Source organism: Motacilla alba, chromosome 4 (genome assembly GCF_015832195.1).
Source record: "Motacilla alba alba isolate MOTALB_02 chromosome 4, Motacilla_alba_V1.0_pri, whole genome shotgun sequence".
NCBI lineage: Eukaryota > Metazoa > Chordata > Aves > Passeriformes > Motacillidae > Motacilla > Motacilla alba.
Window position 1 is genome coordinate 11931262 of NC_052019.1, and position 22978 is coordinate 11954239.

The 22978-nt window shown below is 36.7% G+C and overlaps 1 protein-coding gene across 2 annotated transcripts in view; it reads right to left on the reverse strand.

Annotated features, from left to right (window-relative positions):
* The window catches only part of WFS1 (wolframin ER transmembrane glycoprotein), a 33418-nt gene that overhangs the window by 8182 nt on the left and 2258 nt on the right, over positions 1-22978 (reverse strand). For both annotated transcript variants that reach the window (XM_038135756.1, XM_038135757.1), the window contains exons 3-6: positions 6427-6509; positions 2438-2582; positions 1428-1598; positions 790-870 (exon numbers count right to left, since the gene is read on the reverse strand). In XM_038135756.1, coding sequence (XP_037991684.1) covers positions 790-870; positions 1428-1598; positions 2438-2582; positions 6427-6509 — 480 coding nt within the window. The remainder of the gene's footprint in view (positions 1-789; positions 871-1427; positions 1599-2437; positions 2583-6426; positions 6510-22978) is intronic.

The window sequence follows — 22978 nt, forward strand, 5'->3', positions numbered from 1 at the left end:
TTCGGTTTTGCAATAAACAGGCTTACCTTTTTTTTTATGCAATGAGCCTCCTCTTTTTTTTTTTTTTTAAGAAATTTATTTTTTAAGCTTGTTCACAACAATTTTCTTAATATAACACTTTCCTCCTAAAAGCCCAAAAGCACATCAGTATTTCTAACAGTTAAGCCAGACTAAAAAGAACTTTTATTTCCAATCCCCACTTCACCAAACCTTACAAAACTCACAGACTTAGATCTACAAATCTGGCCCTGTGTGTGTTAGGGGTTTAATTCTTCGCAAAACCTGAATTAAGCTGCTGTAAATAATGAAAGAAGTATCTTGGTGCACCTTTCCTAATTCATTCATTGAACAAATATGAAAAGACAAATATTAATTATAAGGGAAGAGCAAATGAAAGCAAGACAAATAGAATGAAGGATCTGTCTGCACTAAATTGGTGCATAATTCATTCCCTCACTGTAATCAGAAACACTACTGCATTTAGAACTAAAAAAAAATACTGAAGGTGAGAATCTCCTTTGGTGAATAGCCTTTCGAGTGCTGAAAGGGCAAGAATATAAATATAACAAATGACATGCAAACTCCCTTTAGTAGTTGACTGTAACCGTGATGTCTTCTGTGAGTTCACATGCAGATCAGTTATTTGTTTTCCACACAGAATAAACTGACACTATCAGTTTAATGCAATCCAAACCTTTTATACATTCTTTGGCAGCACAAAATTGTTTACCAAAGCAAACTAGAAACTAAAACCACTTGCCAAGACTGAAAGCAGCAGCATACACTCACATTCACTGTTCACTAATCGCTCCAGCATCCTTCTCTGCTTCTGCACGGACTTTGGGACTGGGCCAGGCTGCTTCTCACCATCTGTTTTGGTAACAGAAGTTTATGGAAAGTCAAAGCAGTCAATTAAAGTGATCAAACAGTAACTGCAACATCTGGGGAATGATATTTCCTCAAAGTAAGGAAAAGACAAACTTACATAGAAACAAGTGGCTAGTTTTCTATATTCCCGTTACTGTACTAGAAAAAGAAACAGGGCTGCCACAGCTAACATTTAGTGCTGTAGTGGCAGAATGTCTTGAACATTGCATCTGTAAATTGAAACATCTAGTGAGGTATCATTAGGATGACTATCAGAGGGGAAAAAAAAAATCAAATACAGCCAAAGAGTGGTAAATAACTATATTTTAAATAGGTGCTCAACAAGTGCTCAACTGACCCACGACCTACAGCAAGTGTTGGTCCAGAGAGCATAGTTATTAAAAGAGAGTCAGTCCTTGAGAGAGTTACATTATCTTAAGTAGATAGTACATTTACTATTATCTTATTCCTGATTGTTCATAAAGCCCTTAAGGTTTTGAGCTGTACTGTGCCCGTAAGTCTGTATTTTATCCATACCATAATTCAGTTCATGAACAAACCTTCATTGTCAACTTGCCCAACATTTTCCAGCAGCTCAGAAACCGCTAATTGCTTCTTCTTTTTTGGATTTAATTTCCAATACATGACCAAGGCAGCTTTTCTCACAGCCCTCTCCAAGTCAGTCTCAGATGATAACTTTTTCACCTCTTCCTCATTCTCAGAAGTTATGCCTCAAGAAAAGAAAAAATACATTACACACTCATCCCACACCCATGCAGAAATGATAGATTTTCTCACAGTTTATTTTTCTCAGTTTAGTCTGAAATTTCTCAAGTTTCAGTCACATTCTGACTACCCAAGTAAATTACTCAAATGCCCTTCCGTGTCCATTGCTTATCAAAATCTAATCACATTGTTTAGGTTTAAACTGTGCTTCAAAAATGTGCAAGGCATGCATTATACTATGTCTTGCTTCAACTTTCGAAGCACAGTGGATCAGTCAAAAGGTAGTGCTGACAGGCATGGGTGACATGCAAAGGCTACAGGAACTGAATAAAAGTTGGTTTTCTTTTTTGTTTTGTTGGGGTTTTTCCCCCTCATAAGAGTTCAGATAGTTGGTGAACAAGAAGAGACCATTCCAAGCATGGAAAGTAGCATGAAGGAAAATGAGAATCTTGATGTGGGAGAAGACAGTGAACAAGACCAATTAGAAGAGAGGTTGGAGAGGGGCAAAAGAATTAAACAACAGCAGATAAGTAGCTGGTTTGTGGTTATAGATGCTCTTCAGGGTCAGAGAAAAGAAGCTTCCATGAAAGGTGAGGCTGAGAAGAACATACATGGATTTTATTAAGAAATTCAAGCAAATTACTAACAAAAATGCTTTAATAAGCAGTATGGGTAATTAGTGCTTTTTAAATTATCTGTTGGAACAGTCTGTTAGCAACTGCTCACGCAATTTTGCCACGATCATTTCCATCATATCTTAACCACTCTTTTCAGAGTTAAAAGGAGTACAATATTGTTTCAGATAATGTGGGAAGTGCAAGAGGAAGCCTCAGAGACCCCATACCTCTTCTGTCTTCCAGGCATCTACGCAAGAGCTTGACAGCTTCTCTTCGACCTTGCTTAGCAGCAAGGATGAACCAGTCAACTGCACTACAATTGTTAAGTTCTTCATCCTCCTCTTCTGCTAATTTCAGGAAGTGCTTCCCCACCTACAATAAATAGGAAACAAAATTCACTCAATTACTGAAATGTACTCTACTTTGTCGTTCTCTCTTCCCTCCCCCCCCCCGGCACTCAGCTAAGATAAATTCTCTCTGAACAAAAGGTCAAAACATTTGCTTCTAGCACTAAAGAACATAGATGTAAGCTGATCTTCTGACTGGAAAGATCTGGAAGAACTGGAAGCAAGAAGGAATTGCAACACATTTGTCCAGGTCAGTGAATCAGTGGCCATCGGTGTTCAGGCATCTGGCAGATTCACGTGAAGCTCACAGTGTTAAAAGTTTTCTTGAATTCTCTTCCTCCTACAACAATGACCAGACAATACTGCTAGTTTCATTTCAGAGCCAGAAAAAGGAAGTGTAGTATAATCTGGCGCCAGTGACAATCAGAAATTCAGATGAAGCTATTGACAAGGCCTTGACACGGAAGCAGGCTTCAAGAAGGGCAATCTCTGACTCACACCAGTTCAGTCACTGAAGGTCAAAGCAAACTCATGGTTATTTGGTGAATGGAATAAAACTAATACTGTTTAAGCATCAAGCAAATTCAGTGAAAAAGCTCATAAAAATTCTCCTATTCAGGATCATAGAAATTACCAAGCATGTGTCTATATTACTGTTTTACAGGTAAGAAAAAAAACCACCTTTTTTTCCTTCTAAAAATTAAAATATATGAAAATGTACTAGTAAATATATTTATGTAATAGTATGAAACACTTCTGCTTATCACAACACAAGGCAATAAGAAGTTAAATGGCAGAAAATTACCAGAACTACTGGACATTTTATCTGCATACCTCAAGAATGTGGGAAATGTTTTATCTTGGCTCACTGCAGTCTCTCTCTCTCTCTGTAATGTTACTGAATTCAGCTACATTCTAGAAGCGATTAATGCAATACCTTAATAGCTTTTAAAATCCACAATATTATCTGCTGGAACAAAAAAACCTGTTTGAAAGGTTCTCTGAAACTTTGATTTGTTACTCTAGCATTTGTTACTGCCACTAAAGGTGACTAAAGAAATACTGTTGAAAGATTAATAAATCATATTACCCTTTTGTAGATTAAATGCAGTGATATATATTTTATATATATATATATATATATAAATAAAATGATATAAGACAGAAAGGTTTTTCTTCTTCCAGTAAAGTTTCTTTTAACTGGTTTCATTCACTTCAGTGAGTGCTTCAACAACTTCCACACAGAGAGTTATTGGGTAGACATTAAATCCATAGAATCCATAGCACATACAGTGAAGCTATCCAAAACCATACAGAAATAAGGACAAAATTGTACTAGATAATCCAAACACTGATTAAAAAGTCATGCCAGCATTCAATGGGAGGTGCGCACCAAGAAGAGAGTGTATGAGACCAAAAAAAAAAAAAACAACCTTTCAGCAATTGCATGGCAATCTATCACTCAACTGCAGATGTACCTACAGCTATTTATTTCAGAAAGGAATTGCTTGAACAAGTTACATGGCAAATAACATCCATCTGACAAGAACAGCTGTTTCTTAAGCAGGTTTATATTTATAGCCATTGAGATTTTGAGCAAAACTTCAAGAGTAGCAACACTTAATCATGCAGCTCTTATGTTTCTAAGGACCTTTTGGATATAGAAACACGTATTGCAACATCAACTAACAGTTCATGGGACTAGTCATAGCACAAAAGGCACATAGCACTAGCAAAATGATAGCATAACCTGGTTTATGACTGAAATGGTTTTGGCTTATCTGTGGTTCTAACAGCAATGCTCCTACATCAAACCACCTGAAAATGGGTGCAAAGCTCTGTCCTGTAGCAGTCAAAGGAGGAAGAATGGATGGGAAACAGTGTTAACCTCAAATCTGTCATTTAAGTAGTCTGGGATTCTCTCTTTCTCAGGAGCTGAAAGTGTGAAATAAAGTCATATTTGGTAACAGCTTAACACAGACCCTCACACTGTACTTCTCTAAAGATTGCTCTCATGTCTGGCTTTGCTAAGTGAGGTGGCCATCTCAAGCAAGATGCCTCCTTGCAGACATCCTCTGGGTAAAGACACAGAACTGCCTTTTCTCCATTACAGAACTCCAGCTGTGGGTGTTTCATTTTTGTAACTGCCATACAATTATTTCTCAATTAAAAAAAAAATATAAAGTTACAGTAATACATGTTGACAGCCACTCAGAGTGCATTTATTTCCATAGTCAATGCAGAATTATTTTTTAATAATATTTTTGAAACACAGAATAATAAAATAACTACAAGCCATTGAACCAGCTGATTTCTCGGGTTTGACTTTGTAATTGTTAACAAACAGCACAAAAGTGGCATCTCAGCATCTCATTCATGCTCCTACAAATGTGAGAAATTAAAATAAATTTTTCTAATTGATTCTAAACGAATGTATTCAGCCATAGAGAAGAAATAAGTTTCTTTTTGGGTTTTAAAAGCTAAAAGCTAATTCTCTCTCCACAAGTATACAAGAAACATGACTGCATAAAAAAAAAAATTACTGTATTTTAGGCTCCATTTCAGGCAGTCAATTCATCCTGAGTGCATACTGAAGCAAAATAGTATGCTGTATCTTTTTATGGTAAGAATCCTATTATTGTGTGGGAATAGAAAATGTACACAGTTAAAGAGATAAAGGAAGAGAGTGAAAGTGGAATTAATAGTGAAGGAGAAAAACCCCCATCATTTATATACATATGTATGCATCACAGACTTAGATTATTTAAGTATTTCTGAGTATTCTTACTCAACTGGAAATCATATCCTGAAAGAATATTATGGACTTTTCTTTCGTACGTGTGGAGGAATAGAGCCAAAAGATGGATTTTACAGCAATGATTCCCTCAAGGATAATGTTTCATCCTCCACAAAGCCACCAGCTGTTTCAAAGTGAGGAATTTGTTACTATCTCAGGTTACAACTCCAAGGTCAGCTTGCCCCTCAAACAAGTTGATATGGAATGGAGAACAAGCCTAGCACTGCCAGATTTTTTTTACTACCTTTAAAAGAATTACTTTCCCATCCCCACCTCTGATTTTTATTTACAATAGGAGTGGGCATCCTTGGGGAAAAATCGAAACCACCAACGAGCATGCAGGAGACTGCAACCATTCCTATTTGGCATCAAAGCAGAATTTTGAAAAGAATGCTCAAGTAAAACACTAACCAGGTTAAACACAAATTAAAACCCTTCTAGACAATTTTAAGCTATTTATATTAGACCACTATACCAGGCAATAGAATGCAGCGGAAAATTGGTACAATTTTTCTAAAACCTAAGGGAAAACCTGAAGTGCTAACAAATGCAGGACAGAACTGATGTTATTGATTCAATTTTATCTGCCATTAAATAAGTAAAATATTTCAATAAATGAGGGGCTTCTTTTCTAAAATTTGTAATTCAACAGAGAAATGGTACATGAGCAAAACATCAACAACCAACCTCTGTCCCTGCTAAAGCACCTTAACAGCAGTTTCCTCCAGAGTCCAGCCTAAGAGCCCTGGTATCTTTGCACACAGTGTAGTGCTGCAAACAAACAGCATTCAACAGTCCCTATCTGCACAGCTCCCCACATGCTGCTTTAAAGGAAAACAAAAATCAGGTCTGTACCTTTTCCATACTAAAGAGTTGGACCTGAAGCCACTCACACTCTCAAGGAAGCAGCATTTCTCAAGGCAGAGAAACCCTATGGCATCAGCTTCCTTTGAATAGGCTAGCATCTAAACAGACACAGTTCAGCTGAGGAAGACATAATAGTTCTGCAGCAGGCAGTGCTATTTTTGGAATGAAGAGCAAACAAGACCAGACAAAAACCATATATAATTACCTCTGTTTGTGCTTTTGGTTCTCCAGCTTTGGCCCTCTCAAGCAGTTCTTCAAAGAGCACTTCAGGTTCTTCCTTCATGCCCTCTATAAATTAGATAAAGAAAATTGTTTACTAGCAATAGTTTGAAGTATTTTTTAAATTGTTGCTATAGGTTGAAGAATTAAATGATCATAACTAAAAAATCCAACGTAAAGGTTTTGCAAGAACAGTGGTAATTAACATCTTACAATATTGTCTCTCCATCTCAGTATTGTACTTCAGCATATTTACCCTTGTTATTTGCTACATGCCACAGGATGCCACAGTTTACAGTTTCTCATCTACTTCCACAAAATTTGTTTCTCAATAGAATATTCATTACAATAAATACGAGCGCATGTGGAACATGTAATATGGATCAGCTTTTGTACTATTACTATTGTTTTCTTGATATCTCTTCAGTCTTTCACCTGTCAATCTCTTTATTTAGCCCTGGAACCTTTTTGAGGATTTTGAAAAATTAATAAGCCTTTAAAACAGTGTATTTGAAAGCTCAGTCCCTCAGTCTCTAGAGCATACAGAAACTAACAACAATTACACCCGCTAAACCTTGAGTTTTTTTCATTCTGCTCCACACTCCATCTTGTATTTTATTTCTTTCCTATCTACTGAACAAATATAGACTTAAACAACTGGTTTTCTTCAAAAGCATCATACTGTTCCACCAGTCAATCATAAAGAAAAACACAAGCGCTTTATCTGATATCCAGTATTTGCAAACAACATCATGCTGAGTGCTACTTGATGAATAAATAATTAGTAATAGCAAAGCTGATGTCCACGACGGCTACTCTTTTACGAGATGACTTCTCATAAATTAATTTGGAAAAATTTTAAAGAGAAAAATCAATACAACTTGTATGTTTTAAGTTGGGTAAGAATGGACAACTGACCACTGACTCAGAGTTACAGCTTTACTTAGCAACCCATCTAAAATTATAGTTAGAAAGGCAGACCCAAATTCTACACTAAGCACCGAAGTCTGACCCCTGTTGACCAAATTACCCCACACAAACACACTGTGACACTTTGTAGCTACATCCCGAGGGCAGTGGCAGCACAAAAAGTGTGCTTGGAAAGCAGTTTCCAGATGTAGGAAAGTGACTTTCAGGCACCACTCCAAGTTCCAGTCCCGACCTGACTGGGGCACAGCGATGCAAGCAGCTGCTCAGCAGCCCTGCCAGCTGAGGGGCCAGGCACTACCAGCTCTTCTTCACAAGATGGCAGGAAGGAAGAAATCAACTCCATTCCACACAATCTCCTGAAGGACAGGGTTACTTGCATTCTTTAACATCCCTGGTACTGGGACCATTTTTAAAGAACAGGCTACAAGCCAACACTTTCATTAAAATGGATGTATTTAACAAGAGCAAATCATGAAGAAAGGTTTCCTCTTCACCATGCCACAGCTTTGTCTGCCAAGTTCTACTTGGAAAAGTTCTAATGCCAGATTATAACATGTTGTCTGGCTAAACAAGATACATAATGAAAAATAATTTTCATTTAGTACTTGGTCTTTTCAAAAAGCTGTAAAAATATTATTGTAAAATAGGGAAACACCAGCCCAGCAAAATTAACTACTTAATCTCCTTGCCCTGATATATAAACAACGTAATTTGAACTCTAAACAAGTCAGAAGCCTGTTTTCCAGATGGCACCATTAACACCAGCAAACATCATTCAGGGGCTCTCTGCGAACAGTAAACAGGAAGTTACAGGAAAGAACATATTGTTTGAAAGAAGCGAAATATTTATCTACCTACCCCACTCAAATGAAACAAGCTGGGCAAGGCAGTACTGTTCTTGTTTCCTCATGAGCTTTCCAATTCATTAAACCCTTCTGCATCAGAATTTCTGTACTGGAGGACTTAGGAATGCCTTTTGTTTTTTCTGTTCAGAGTTTTCTACATGTTGAGAATGCCACAGATATTTCAGTAATACTCTGGATAGTATAGGAGGCACGATTCATAACTCAGTGTTAAATGATAAAGTGGAATTTACACACATAAGAAAAACAACAAACAGAAACAGTTTGCTAAACTGATAAAAGCTCTAATAGGAAAGGCAGTTCTCTGGCAGCTTATATGGCAAAGTCTCCTCCTTTCTGTCCGGTTCCACTTGGCACACACAAGAGCATGGCACAGCTCTGACCCCTTTAGCTCTTTTTCCTCAGTAGAATGTGTTAGATAAGAAAACGTACTTCAAAAGAAAGCTGAAGAAACAAAATGAGAATGTTTTACAACACCAGGATATAGTTACTTTATTGCAATTACATTGCAGATTAACATGTACATAATGGTATTTGTACAGATGGGGGGGGAAAGAGAAAAATTAAAAATGTGCAGCCTTATGGTGAACTACCTCCTTCAATGAGAAAAAAAAAATTGTGTTATTGCAGTAAACTTGTTGAACTTGTTTGTTCCAACAGAGCTGACTGCCAGGGGAAAATAAACACTTTCTGCGGTTATTTTCAATCTACTGCCCAATCTCTCCCACCCAGTTATCAATTTGAATGCCCATATGACCTGTGAATATAAATAACAGACAGTTAATTAAAAATATGCCTGTAGGTTGATTCTGTAGTTGTAGGGTAAAGGTGGAGGAACGGGTTGTGGAGATCAAATTTAGAATATCTTAGTATATACAGCTCTTGTAACCAGCAATATTTTTCCTCTGCTTAAAAGATAACCAAGAGGATAATTAAACAGGCCAAGCATGAATGACTCTAGTTTCATGGCTGCCATTATCAATCTACTTTTTCATAAGGTATATAGGTCAGTCTCCAAAGGTAGAAGGTTCAAAGCACAGTCAAGGTGTGTTTTAGAACAAGGACGGCCAACACATTCTTTCAATTCAGCTCAACACTGAACAAACACAGGAGCATATGCATCCCCATAACAATACCATAAGAAGTGATGACTGTAACTTATCACCCTTGTTCTTAAGCATGTTTTTAGGCAGAAAATGTCTTGTGTATTCCTCCCACGGAAGAGTCTTGCAATGGAAATGCTGTCAGTGGAAGCTTTTATTTTCCAGCTTTGCTAAGAACTCATGCTTTTTTAAAGTCAAATTTAACTCTGTCTTAAATATAAAAATTTCCACAAGACAGGAACATTCAACTTGCAATACTTCATATATCTTTTATGACACTTAAATTTGACTTCACTAGCTGTTTTGTGTCAAGTGTGTTAATACAAGCCAATGAAGTCTATCAGTTATTCAAGGCTCATAAACATTGCACTCATTCAAATGAAAGCAGGCAAGAGAAAGCAGAAAAGTTAAAGACAGCACATAGCATTCATAAAAGAAATTAAACCCGGGGTGTAGAAGGGTGGTTAGTAATTAATATTTGCTATAGTTCCAACTCTGCCACCAAGAACTCAAGACTGTGTAAAGCTTAGCTCATCTTCAGGCTGCTCTATAAATCAGTTCGCAATATAGTTCATTCTACTTTCCCAGAGACAGATCATTCAACACAAATTAGTTAATGGCTATTGTAACAACAACATTATTAATAAAATTTTAGTTGTTTTGGATTTTTTAGTCCATGTGATAAAGTCTTAGCTTTAAGATATAAAATGACACCACATACTTTAATTTTTCTGTTTCATTAAAAAAAAAAACAGAAAAAAGTTATTTGTGATCTGCAAAGTATGATGCAGATGCATTTCTGACTTTGCTGCAGATGCAGATGTCATTATACTACAAAAAGATAGCTACTAACTTTTTGAAGCTTTACACATTGCTTGGCACATTGGCCACATAAATTAAGATTCCAGCTTTGTTGCTGTAAGCTCAAATGGGAATTTAGCATTCATTCTGTCATAGACAGGCATTTTTACTATTTCTGCTAGGTTTTGATCACAAATAGGAAATGTTTAAAAAGGAAACATTTCAGTTTCCTAAGTACTTTGCTGGGATGCAATTATTGTCCCTTACCTCTGAAATTTAGCTATTAAATTGACAAAAAGGCAGTCAATCCACAGTAGGGGATTAGTGCGAGTGAGATTGTAAGATACCAATGCTTAAAATTTTAAATCACAAAAGGAAGATGCCATTACAGGTTAAAGATTAAATAACATATCTAAACCTCATCTTTGGACTATACTGAAGACTAAAACCCAACAAACTCTTCAACATTCATACAAAGTTTTGAAGAATGGACCTACACAATCTAGATAAGAAATACGGTCAATGCAGAAGACTTCAAAGACAAATAAAGTAAACTGGGGTTCTCACAAAATTTCCTTCCCAGTATTCTAATACAAATCAGTAATAGATGCAATAGATTGCCAGCCCTTTTAATACCCCTAACATACACAACTGAATCACATCATGTGAGCATCACTGTAGTTGGCTGACTTGCTGCAAAATGTCAGATCACATATTTAGCAAAAAAGTTTTACACACATTTTAGACAAACGCTGCTTCCAAAACCTCAGCATTTTAAGTAACATTGCATATGACAGTTCCACTCTTGAATTCTGAAATCTTTAAAGGCACATAATAGTCCTTTCATGTAAAGGAAGATTTTTAGTTGTATATATAGGCATACATAGTGGATCATACACACACACCCATCACACAGAACACCCTCAATTTTCTCAGTGCTCTTCTAACCACTAGGAATCACTGCCTTCCTTCAAAAAAATCTGCTAAAGTTATTCCAGGCAGAAAGAATCAATAGAGTGCATGCTGAAAAATAAAAGTGTTTGTTGATTTACTTTCCTACCAATACAAACACATTAAAGCTCTCAGCAGTGGATTTACTCAGCTCAATGGAGTTTTAGCCCCTTGCCTGCTAATATCACCCCTGGCCAGGTGCACACAGCTTTCTTCTTAGGTCACAACTACAGCACCTGAGTTCCACATTAAGTAAGAGGTCATAGACCATGAACAGGGAATACCAAGGAAAAGATACGGTATTTTAAAGGATCACAATTTCTTACGCCTTTTGAGATTGAGATTTTACTTGTTCTCACAGTTATTGGAGGCCGGCCCCATGACAGTCATGCTATCATACACAGCAAATAATTTTTTTAAGTAAACACAAGCTGGGGGCTTCTAAGTGCTTTGAATGACCTAGTGAGAACAGGATAAAAGGAAAACTGAAAGCACCTTCTCAGACAGAAAGCAACAATGAAGCATTCATACAAAATATGTAAGTTTAAAAGAAATTACAGGTTTTACAAGTGAATATTAAAGCTCATGGAAACTCTACTGAACAAAAGATTAATGCATTAAGCAACACCCACACAAAGAGTATGAAGGAAAGCTGTATGGCATACACACTTTATTTGATCATGACTTCATACATTCATTTGGGCTCAGAAAAAGAATTGACAGGAATGTGCAGTAGGAGGACGATAAAACCTATGTGCTGGGAAGAATAACGGATTCAAGATGACAAGATACAAAACAAGATTTCTGGATTGGCCCTCCCATTTTATAGTACAGGAAGTATTCATTAAGTGACTGAAAACAGTCAGGAACAGTTAAGAATATGCCAAGCAAAGGTAAGCAGGCAGTCTTACAAATGATCTTAAAATTTTAGGTTTAGGTATAGAATTTTAAATGTAGTTTCCTTAGTCTTTTGTTTGAGTAAACGTGACTAAGACAAAAAACAGATCAGCAAAAAGGCCAGAAAGCAGCAACAACAACCTCAACTACATCCCAGAAAATTATACATTCAAAAACAGGATATGATTTTAACATTTAATAAATAACTTTATGTGTTAAGTAGTTCCTCCAACTAAGAAGGATACAAGAAAAATTTACAAACCTATTTTTTTCCCTAATTAAGAAAAAAAGATATACTGGGTTAGATAGGTGGGTCCAGTTCATATTTACATCTCTACGGATAGGGAGAGAGGCTTCTCACCTAAGTACTCTAAACAAATTAGAATGCAGGTTACATGGAAAAATGAGAGATTAAGAAATAGAATACGAAGATTAGAAAACACAGCTTTCATTCTCCCAGGGGAAAGATTATCAGTTTAGACACACGGGGATATAAAATAAGGCCTAAATCACTCAATACATTTATATGAGTGAAAGAAAAAAGGGCCAATACCAAGATGCCAAAAATCTGTCAATGATTCAATGTTATTCCGGAAACAAACAACAAAAAAACTCAAGCAAAACCAGCAGAAGGATTTAATGACTAATTAAGTGATAAAAGGCTAGATGAAATGCAGCAAACCAGGAAGGCACTTTATCATTGCACACACAATGATAAGCTCTGAACTATTATCACTCAGTGTAATACCTTAGAGTTGTAACAGTGTTTTATGAAAAACACAGTTCAGTGCTAATAGGACACTATTATCAGAGCTTTATAACCTGGGGAAGAAAGTGAGGAAAAGGAAATGGAAAAGGTAAATAGAGAGACTATTCAGTGTCTTTCAAAACACAAGAACTCAAGGGCATGAACAGATTAAAAGTATTTGGCCAATGCCAAACATTTATATGAAATTAAAAAGGCTTTTCAAAAATGTTTAGGCTGCAATTAGCTAAAGAACATTTTGAATAAAATAAAGGACAGCAGTAGCACTGCATTTAGAAAAAGCTCCCTGACTCTAACAGGTGTGCTGGAAATAACAGTGTAAATGATTCTCAGGAGAAAGGCAGCAAGAATCTTGAACCTGACAAAGCCTGTTACCAGTCTCTAGTACTAGCAATGAGTATTGACAGCAACTTCTGTGAGCCTTCCTAAACTGGAACACACCCATGCTAGTTCAGCTATAAGAAAGAGCTGGATGGCATCCAGAGGAAGAAAAACTGCACTTCATGTTTTTCATCCGCTTTATTCCAAAAGCTCACTACTCAACTTCAGTGGGTTTTCTACTTACAAGAAGTCACAGGATGTCAGGCATCTCCCTCAGTGTCACGTTATTAACTGACAGAGTAATTGAGGTGTTTGATGGAGTAGTATGGAACAAGTTTTCATCCCCAGGCATTTCTACCAGCTAAATTACTGGGGTGGGAGCAGGGAGTGAAGAATGTCTTCTTTGACATTAGATCTTCTCCCACATATGAACAAATTCTCCATATACCATGAAGAGCACTGATGTCTGAACCGAACTTTGTCACATTGCACAGCACTGTACTTACTTGGAGCTTCAGGCATACATCACTTTACTGCTTTAGCAAGAAGGCTTTACTGTAATTGAATCTGAAAGGGAGTACTGCCTCAATCACAAGGAAAATTACTTGCTTCTATTGTGAGAGGATACTAGTATGAATAAACTATATTCACTGCTAAACTCCACTCCTCCCACCATGCTCCACAAGGTAAGATGAACAAATGAATGCGTAGGTGGAGATTGATATGGCACAGAAAAGACAGATAAAGAATTATTTGTATTTGAAAAAGCCTCTTCTATGACTTCCATTATCAAGATTTGAAGCTGAATTTTTACTTAACCTTTTTTCTGTTTAGGAATTTCCATAAAAATATGCCTCTGAAGTGCAACATGGAAAGCTTATCCCATTCTTAGTATTAATAAAATTGCTTTAGTAGTACTTCCAGATAGGTTCCAACTGTTCTACAGTTAAGTTTAGAATCACAAAAGCAGTCTTTGCCACAAGTTTCATCAGAGAAAAAAATCAAAATGCAGCTATATAACCCAGTATTGGATTAGGCTGAAAAAGAAATAGCCAGTAAAAGGTCAAAAACATGCTATGAATCCTGTGCCACAAGATTTAGGGTGGTGCACCAAGGGCCTACATTACCTTTAACTAGTACCATAAATATTTACCAAGACAATCATCTTGCTGGAAGCCAGTCAGGTTTTAATGCTAATTTTTCATCCTCAGTTTGCATTCAACAGCACTACAACGTGTAAATGTATTTCTTTGGTAGAAACAACCCAGAAAATTAACTACAAAAAAAAAAAAAAGGATCATTTGGTTTCTCACAAACCAAGCATCCAGCTGCTGAAGACAACCCCCCTGGAAAATCTCTGTATTTGGAGACTACTTTGAGGCACTGGCATCCTTCAGCTCTGCATGACTGAATGGCATTCTCAGACAACTGCTGAAAGGGAATTCTTCTCCTATAGCTCAGTTTTCATCAGTCTTGTTCTGTATTCATCCATAGTACAGTCAGAAAATGTTATAGCTTCTCGTGAAGTCAGTAGATGTCTCACTGCACTGTTCAAAACTATGACAGGATTGCATTGTAATCATCTGGTTTTATTGTGCTACTTAAAAAAAACAGAAAGCAAAAACAACAACAAAACCCAAACCCCAAAGCATGACTGAACCATCAGAAAAGCACCCTGTCACCAACATGAAGCAGTTAATTCATGTTAGAAGAGTGAATGAACTTGCTTTCACAATTTTCACAAATTAAATATACTAGCTATGGGAAATCCTTTTGTGGTGATTCTCAGTAATAGCTCATTTGCTAGTATGAAGGAACCTTTATAACATGGGAGAGGGAGTAGGCAACAAGAATGCACACACATACAAAGGAAATAATCAAAGCCAATTTTCAAGAAATAAATAATCAAGAAAAAGGAGGAAAATGAAAGCTTATGGACAGTGCCTGTCCATGGATATCAATTGAAACAGGCAGAGCAACACATTTTGTGTACAATCTGCCTACAAGGTATTTCTTTTGGAGTCACATCCAGTTCCTTTTGAAAGTGCATGGTGGTAATTCTGACAGTGTTACACTGGATTTTATGCTTCTTTCTGTAAGCACAAATCTGGTAAGTTAATTAAAAAAAAAATCAAACAAATTCAACAATTTCAAGGAACAGCACACTTTTTATTGCAGATTTTATTTTCAGTATAAAACAAGCTTTCTAGAATTTCAGACACCCTTAGGAGTAAAGGCATACACAATTCATGCACAATAAAAATAATTTCTTTTGTTAGAAGATGCTATGTAAGCTCATCTCCTAAGTGAAAGATGTCAGATCGCCTCCATTCATCCACAGGTAGAATACGTACTTTCAGAAAATTTGATCTGTACATTTTATAACAGTAAATGCAGGTTCTAACAGCTTTTTTTGTGTCACTGGATTATATTGTTGAGCTTTCAGTGCTCAGGAGAGCCAGCCTGGGTCTGTAGAGAAATCCTCCTACTCACTTTCCACAAGTTCCAAAAGTTCAGTGGTACTGTGTGCGGTAACTGTGTAGGAGTAAAGTTTCTGGAAAGACTTACATTCCACTTAAGAGCTGGCATCAAGCATCATGTCATAAACATGGTCTGTACATATCAAATATAATGACAGAGGAACTGACTGGAGAAGAAGAAGAAATACTTTGCTCAACAAACATTAATGAATTGAAAAAAGGTTTTATTAACTTTAGATGCTTAGCTGCTCATCCATGAGTGCTAAATCCTCTCATCCATTCAGAAGCCTCCTGAATTCTTAACTGCATAGTCAGGGCTTCGTACAATTAAGAGTACATCGCATGTTTTTCTTTTATGCCTTTAACCTCCATGGTCAGATCTTAAGACAACTCTACTTGTCCCAAGAACAATTCCAAGTTCTTATACTACCATACTTTGGCAGGCATTCAACTTTAAAACGTGATAACAGCGATGGGAGAGAAGGGAATAACATTTGTTTACAGAGCTGTTCAAGTCTAGGACTCAACTTTACTTTCTCTGTGAAGAGCAATGCATTTGTAGATATAGCAATAGTCTTAGTCACACCACAACTGCAAGTCATCAAATAACATTAAATTGAACTGGGAACAATTTCTCCACCCCCACAAAATGAACGTAAATTGTCAGGAGAGCAATAAAAAAAAGCATTTAGGTGGAAGACTAAGAGTGATATCATTGACTATAAATTTTAAAAGTGGAGGAAAAACGATTCTTCAAATCTGTATTTTTCTAGCATAGCTATTACTGTACAATGATTTTTTAAAGTTATTAAAATAATTTTATATGTAACTAATGAGCCAGTCCTGCTGCTTTTTCTATGCAGGCATCTCTGATTGAATCCTTTATGGATGAGCTGGGATAAATCTAACATAAATCTGCAGTTCTAAAACCGTAGAGTTAAAAATAAATTAGCATTTTGTCATTTCTTAGTTGATAATGATCAATATTAACCATTTCCACCAAAAAAAGAAAGGAGAAAGCAATGAAAAACAATGTGAGAAGATGAGACCACAGAGCTCACCAAGCCCACATATTTTTGTAGGTGCAGACAGAAATTTATCATAACAACCTGCACAATGCACATGGAATTTCAGCAATTCTGCAGTTTGAGCACTTCACCACACTGACACTCCAGCAGTCCATTTGCCATTGTCCATTTGTCAAAACAGAGGGGCCCTTAAAAAAGGAACATTCTAACTTTTTAGGAAATCCACAAATCCAGTGACTTAAGCATTTCTAATAATTAACTTTTCAAAGGATTAGCTTACTTTCCAGTTCACTGTTTTCAGTCTCACCTTCTAACTTTCACATGAAATGGGGCTGCTGCTGCTGTGAGGGGCCCTCCAGCAACACAGCAGCTCTGTCTCTCCTTGATTACTGTACTGGAACAGGGATTTGTCTGTACAGTGGAACACACATACTGGATCTCTTCTGAAGGAAACTGAGCTGAAAGATTCCAACCCCTAGATTAAATGCTTAAATTTGCACAAAAGGAATGTCAAGTCCTTCACACTGAAGAATTTATAGGCCCACTCTCATTTCATTACATGATTCACTAATATGAGTATAGCTCTTCCCTTTCTACCCTCCTTTCTTTCAGCACCCTGGGACTATGCTAGAAATTTTGTTATCATAAACAGATTATGAAATTGATAAACCTGGAAAACAATGGATGAAGACTGAGCTAGGGCACCTTCCATAATCTGGTTCATCATGTGAATGTAAAAAAATTGATGGCAGTAATAGTATCTTTGTTATCAACCAAAAAACCCATTTGTGTATTTCAAATGGTGGAAGAGGGAAAGATGGAGAATGTTTCCTCAAATAAATGGTTGTTTAATCCTCCTCCCATATAGGGTAAAAATACCAGCATGCTATTGACAATAGCAGCAGACACTGAAAAGCCTACTTCCATTGTTCTGCACCAACTATGATGATGTCCCAAAATTTTATCAAAAAATACAGTCATTAACTTTTGTTTGGATAGAATCTTTTCTCTCCCACAGCAATGCCTGGCAAATGAGCTTTCTAGAAGCCTGAGTATTTAAAGGTAAAGTTTGAAGGGGCATTAATAAACTGACAGATAAATTGTTAAGTAATTAATACTTCAAGGCATAATCCTCCCCTTCAAATAATCAAAGATTTTTCTGAGATTTCTTCAAGCTTTGCACAAACACTTCAGTTTGCCTCAAACTGCCTAGTCTGTAATAGCTAACTGCCAAAAAGTAAAGACACAGAAGTGCTAAAATAGAGCTTTGAAGCAAAGGTTCTTTGTAACCTTAAGTGGAAGAGGGTAACACTTGGAAAATATTTGTAAATTAGAAAGGTTCCCTATTTGTTAGCTATCATTTAGCAATGCCTTGGAGACACACTGTTATAAATTGTTGCAATGCACTGTAAACTGTTTAAAATATTTTTTTACTATTTATAAATGTGAAGTCAGTCAATTAATAAAATAATTCACTTCCTAGAGGTACAAAAAAAACTTTCATAACCTAAGTACACACAGAACTTTGTATATCTACAAACATAATAAATTGATTTCTGTCTGCAAAGCTCTCTGTACAAACACCTTCCCTTGTGTTCTCAATTCTATAACAAGAGATTACAGCAAAACCATGGACAAAAAACCCTAACTAGTTCCTCAACCAAAGAGGCCTTTCTTCAAGCACTGCAACTTAGCTTTGCAATTTCTCCTTTCCAACCTTATTGGCTAGCAAGTGTGCATGAATGATGTAAAAAAACCAGTAATAATCTGTTTTGTGCACATATAAAAAAATTACCATTTTCTCCCCAGATTCTCTAGTATCCTAGCATGACTTCTTTCACCTGCTGACTGGCAGACAGTCAATTTTTATGAAAGACACTTTACATGCTTGAATGTACTTAAGCATTACAATAAATGGTAGTTCTTCCAGATAACCTGCAGCACAACAAATGTTCACCTGGAGGGAGATTCATCCAGTTCAAGTTATCACTATGGCTGAACTGAAGCAGTTATTTGAATCCAGACATGACAGTCAAGTATCCGATCACGACTGTATTGTGAAAAGTGTCTCTCAATTCTGCTTTCCTTTCATCTGAATCAAAACATCTCCTGGGACATACAGATCTACCTTCTAACTCAGCAATACAGGGCACTTAGCTGGACTGCAGACTCAGGCATCTCTTCCAAAAAACATTAATAGCAGTAGTACTACAGATACTCACATGCTAACTAAGTCACCACATTGAAAGTGCTTTTTTTCTAAGCTCTGTTCTGTGTGTAAGCAGAGGAAATGGTTTCCCTAGCAAGAATGATATTTTTAAGCCTACTTGGAGAATTTGGTGTTGAGAGCTCCTGAGCTCCCATCCAAGCTCTGTCTTTTCACATTGCTTTAAGGCTGTATCTGAAGGAAGGAGATTCTACAGAGTGGATGGAATACAGAAACCAGAAAGGTGTCTGTAGCATCTGGACCAGAAACTGAGTGGCCTGTGCAACTGAGAAGCATAAAAGTGTCTTATGAGATTAGAGTCTTAGTCTGTTTCAAAAGACTTCACAAGCAAGCAGACACTGGTCATCCCTGCTATACACAAACTCTCCTGTAATTTGCTTACATGAATACTGATGACTCCATGGCTTTAAAATTTCAGGAGCCCTAATTAGTAGTGTATATGCTTTGCTCACTAATAAGCTCCCTGTTCATGAATATCCTTGATAGAGTAACCTTTTTTTTCTCATTATTTTTAAACATGAAAGCTGACATATTGACATTCACTCCATTCCTACATACCCAAGGAATGGAAAACCAAAATCATACATAGGAGAATGTAAGAGTTTTGAGTAGAAATAGGAATGCCCTCCTTTTCTTTTTTAACACAACAAAATCTGTAATTATAAATTATCCTAATTATTGATTTTTTCTTCATTAAATCCAGATTCAAATCGCTCAATAAATTCTCAAAACAGTGTTACCTCCCATTGTGAAAGAAATTATGCAAGGAATAACATAAACATTACCTAACGATACATTAGCAGAATAGAGACTGAAAAATTGCTAAGAAAAACATGGCAATATAAGAGTTTGATCCAAAGGAAGTACCTGCTCTGCTGAGGACATTGTGTGTGTTTAAGTGCTTTACTGAGTCAGAGCCAAGGCATTCATTAATTTGTTGGATTACACTACAAGATAGGGATAATGCTGCAGGAATAAATGATGTGATGTGTGCTTCCAGGAAACAAATTACTTAACATTCACTTTGATGCTACAGCCTTAAGCACAGTGTATATTAACAAAAACTGGAAGAAAAAGCACAGATCAGAAATATAGATACGGTGTCAAGAATATTACAAGAATTAGTAAAATGGTTGAGGTTAGAAAGGACCACTGGAAGTCACCTGTAGCAACCCCTCTGCTCATGCAGGTCCACCTAAGTTGGCTGCCTAGGACAGTGTCCACGTGGTTTTTTAATATCTCAAAGTATGCAGACTCCATCATCTCTCTGGACAACCTGTGCCAGTGCTCAGTCACCCTCACAGGAAAAACAAAGTGTTTACTGATAGTCAAAGGGAATCTCCTGTTTGTGCCAGCTGCCTCTGGTCCTTGTGTTGGGGACTACTGGAAATATCATGGCTCCATCCTTTTTGCACCCTACCCTCAGCTATTTACGCACGTTGATAGATCCCCCCTGCGACTTCTCTCCCCCAGGATGAACAGCCCCAGCTCTCTCAGCTGTCTCCCACTGGAGGGATGCTGCAGCTCATTCATCATCTCTGGGGCTCTTTGCTGAACTCTCTCCATGTCTCTCATGTACTGAGTAGTCCAGAACTGGATGAAGCACTCCAGTGCTGACTGGAGGGGAAGGATCTCCTTCCACCTGTTGGGCAATGTTTCAACTATTGCAGCCCAGTATACCAGTGACCTTCTGTGGGGGAAGGACACATGGGCATGTGGTAGATAGTCCTGAGCTGAAACTGCCTTTCCAAATAATTGAGATATACACAGTACATTTCTCCTTCTCAAACAGAAATTATAGCCGATTTATTAAAAATTATACAAACTTAGATTTGTTACAGTAATTTAAATTTGAGCAAGATATTTAAGTAATCATTAAAGAGGAGTGTTCTTTGTATTTAGTAAGATTGGAGACAGCTTTCTGTATATTAGCATGCTGGTTTTTCTGTCCTCTCTCCATCACTCTGAGTTAGTCACAATCATAGTGACTATTGAAAATGACCTAACTTCTTAATCTTCCAAGAAAGAAGTCAGAGCAGCCCTTCCCAGAACATCTGGACTGGAGCATATTTCCCTTCATACAACCAAACCACAACATGTCCTGGCTGAGAGTCCAAATCCTTCACTTTTCCTAGACCTGTGAGAAACTCAAATGTTATTTATTGTAAGGGCTCTAGTGATTCCAAGGAACACCTTCATGTCAGTTCAAATATTTTGAGAATTTCTGAAGTGCCAATTTCCTGTTTGACATATCAGTTTGTTTTGTATTTATTTTCATATGTACACATTTGAATTTATATTTTTATTTGCAGCTCTTTCTAAAGTCCTACTGAAATTCCCATTTTAAAGTTCTGATGACCAGAACTTCCTTTCTTTTAAAAAAGTTTTCAGTTCTAGAAACTATTAGCACTACAATAAATGGCATAACTCTAAAACCATAAGCCATATAAGAAAATACTGTATTTTGTATTATTGAAGACATTCTCTATCTAAATTCACTGAAATCTTGGTTGCTAGAGATTCCAGCAAAACACTATGGATGGCAATGGTAGCTCATTCATTGAGTATATTAAGAAGGGCATGGGAAGGGCAATGACAGTGGCACCAGGCACCCATATTTTAATGGGAAGAGACTTAAAGCAATCAGGAATGAGTCACAACTGAAAAGGAGAAATAGATCAATGCTCAAAAGCCCTCTTCAATAAGCAGCATCTCTAATACAATGCTGCATAGGTAGGGATCATTAGCAAATACACAGGACTGCAAAGAGAACTAAGATAAAAACCAGTGTAATTTTAAAAGTCCAACATTTGTATAGAGTAAGAAAATCTCCAAATTAGCTAGAAAAGAATAGCTGACAGAACCTAGGTGCAAAACACCACTAGACAGATTGTGTTGCTTTCCAGAATCTTGAATGAATGCGGGCACCAACAACAGAAACCTGTGTATGGCTTTTTCAAATCATACCATAACTAAGGCCAAGATAACTTCATACCATTTTCCTATTATAGTTACTATTCTTTCCTTGTTGAAGCATACTAAGAAACTGGACAATGAAAGAAGAAAACATATCTGTTAGCACTCTAAATTAGCAACCATGTAGGTAATGTTACAAGTGTCAAATCTCCATAATCTCTCAATTCTTTTACAATTGGTCTAGATGACAAAATTGGCACTGAACACTGAGGCATGATAGAAATTCAGGTAGCCAAAAAAAAAAAATTCTCCTTCACTGGGAACAGGGAACCCAGAAGGTTCCAACAGTCAATTATGAATTAGATGCAAACAACAGATTTGCTGAAACAGCCATAATATTGGCCTGAACTACGTGCAGAGCTCAGTTGCATCTGGTATGTGCCACACAGATAGTCACACATTTAATAATTTTAAACTCTTGGACAGCCTTACTATCTTCAACACAGAGACTCATATTTGTGAATATAAGGGCATGTACATAAACAGTTTCACAATCAAAAGTCCAATTTTAAAGAAAGTTAAAGAGCAAGAGATGAGTTAGACCTTGAGCACAAGACCATCTTGCACAAGTTTCAGATTAGAAACTGAATTAAAACTGGAACTCAGCAGGTGCATACAGGAGCCAGGTGGTTTTTGTTCTACATTTCACACAAGACCTTACTGTCATCCTATCAGTTTCCACAATCTTTGAAACTCAATGGTTTCACAGCAAGTGGGGGAAAAAGAACCCGGTCATTCTGCCTTTCACAGTGTATCATGACTGTAAATCCAAATTCTTATCTTACTGCTGATATTAACTTCAATTTTGGCTTCATGTACCAGTTTATTATTCCATCAGTCTACATTACAGTAGTATCTTATGCATCCACATTAGAATTCATATCAAAGCTATAGTTATAGCATGTGTTCTAGCAAATAAAGAAATTAAATTGAAACATTATTATGCTAAATTTAATTAAATCTCCCTGCCAATTTTTCAAATAAAGTTCTTTCCTACTGCTTTGTACAAACCTGAAAAATGAGATAGGAAAACTCAAAAATATGCACAAAGGAAGCTGAAGTAGAAAAGACTCTTCCACAACAACAGGTTAAAAGAAATTGGAGAAATTTATTTTCCTACTTTACAGTGTCTTTAAACAGAGTTTTGAATACATATACATTAAACATTGGGAGATTATTGTGTGTAAGCCCATTT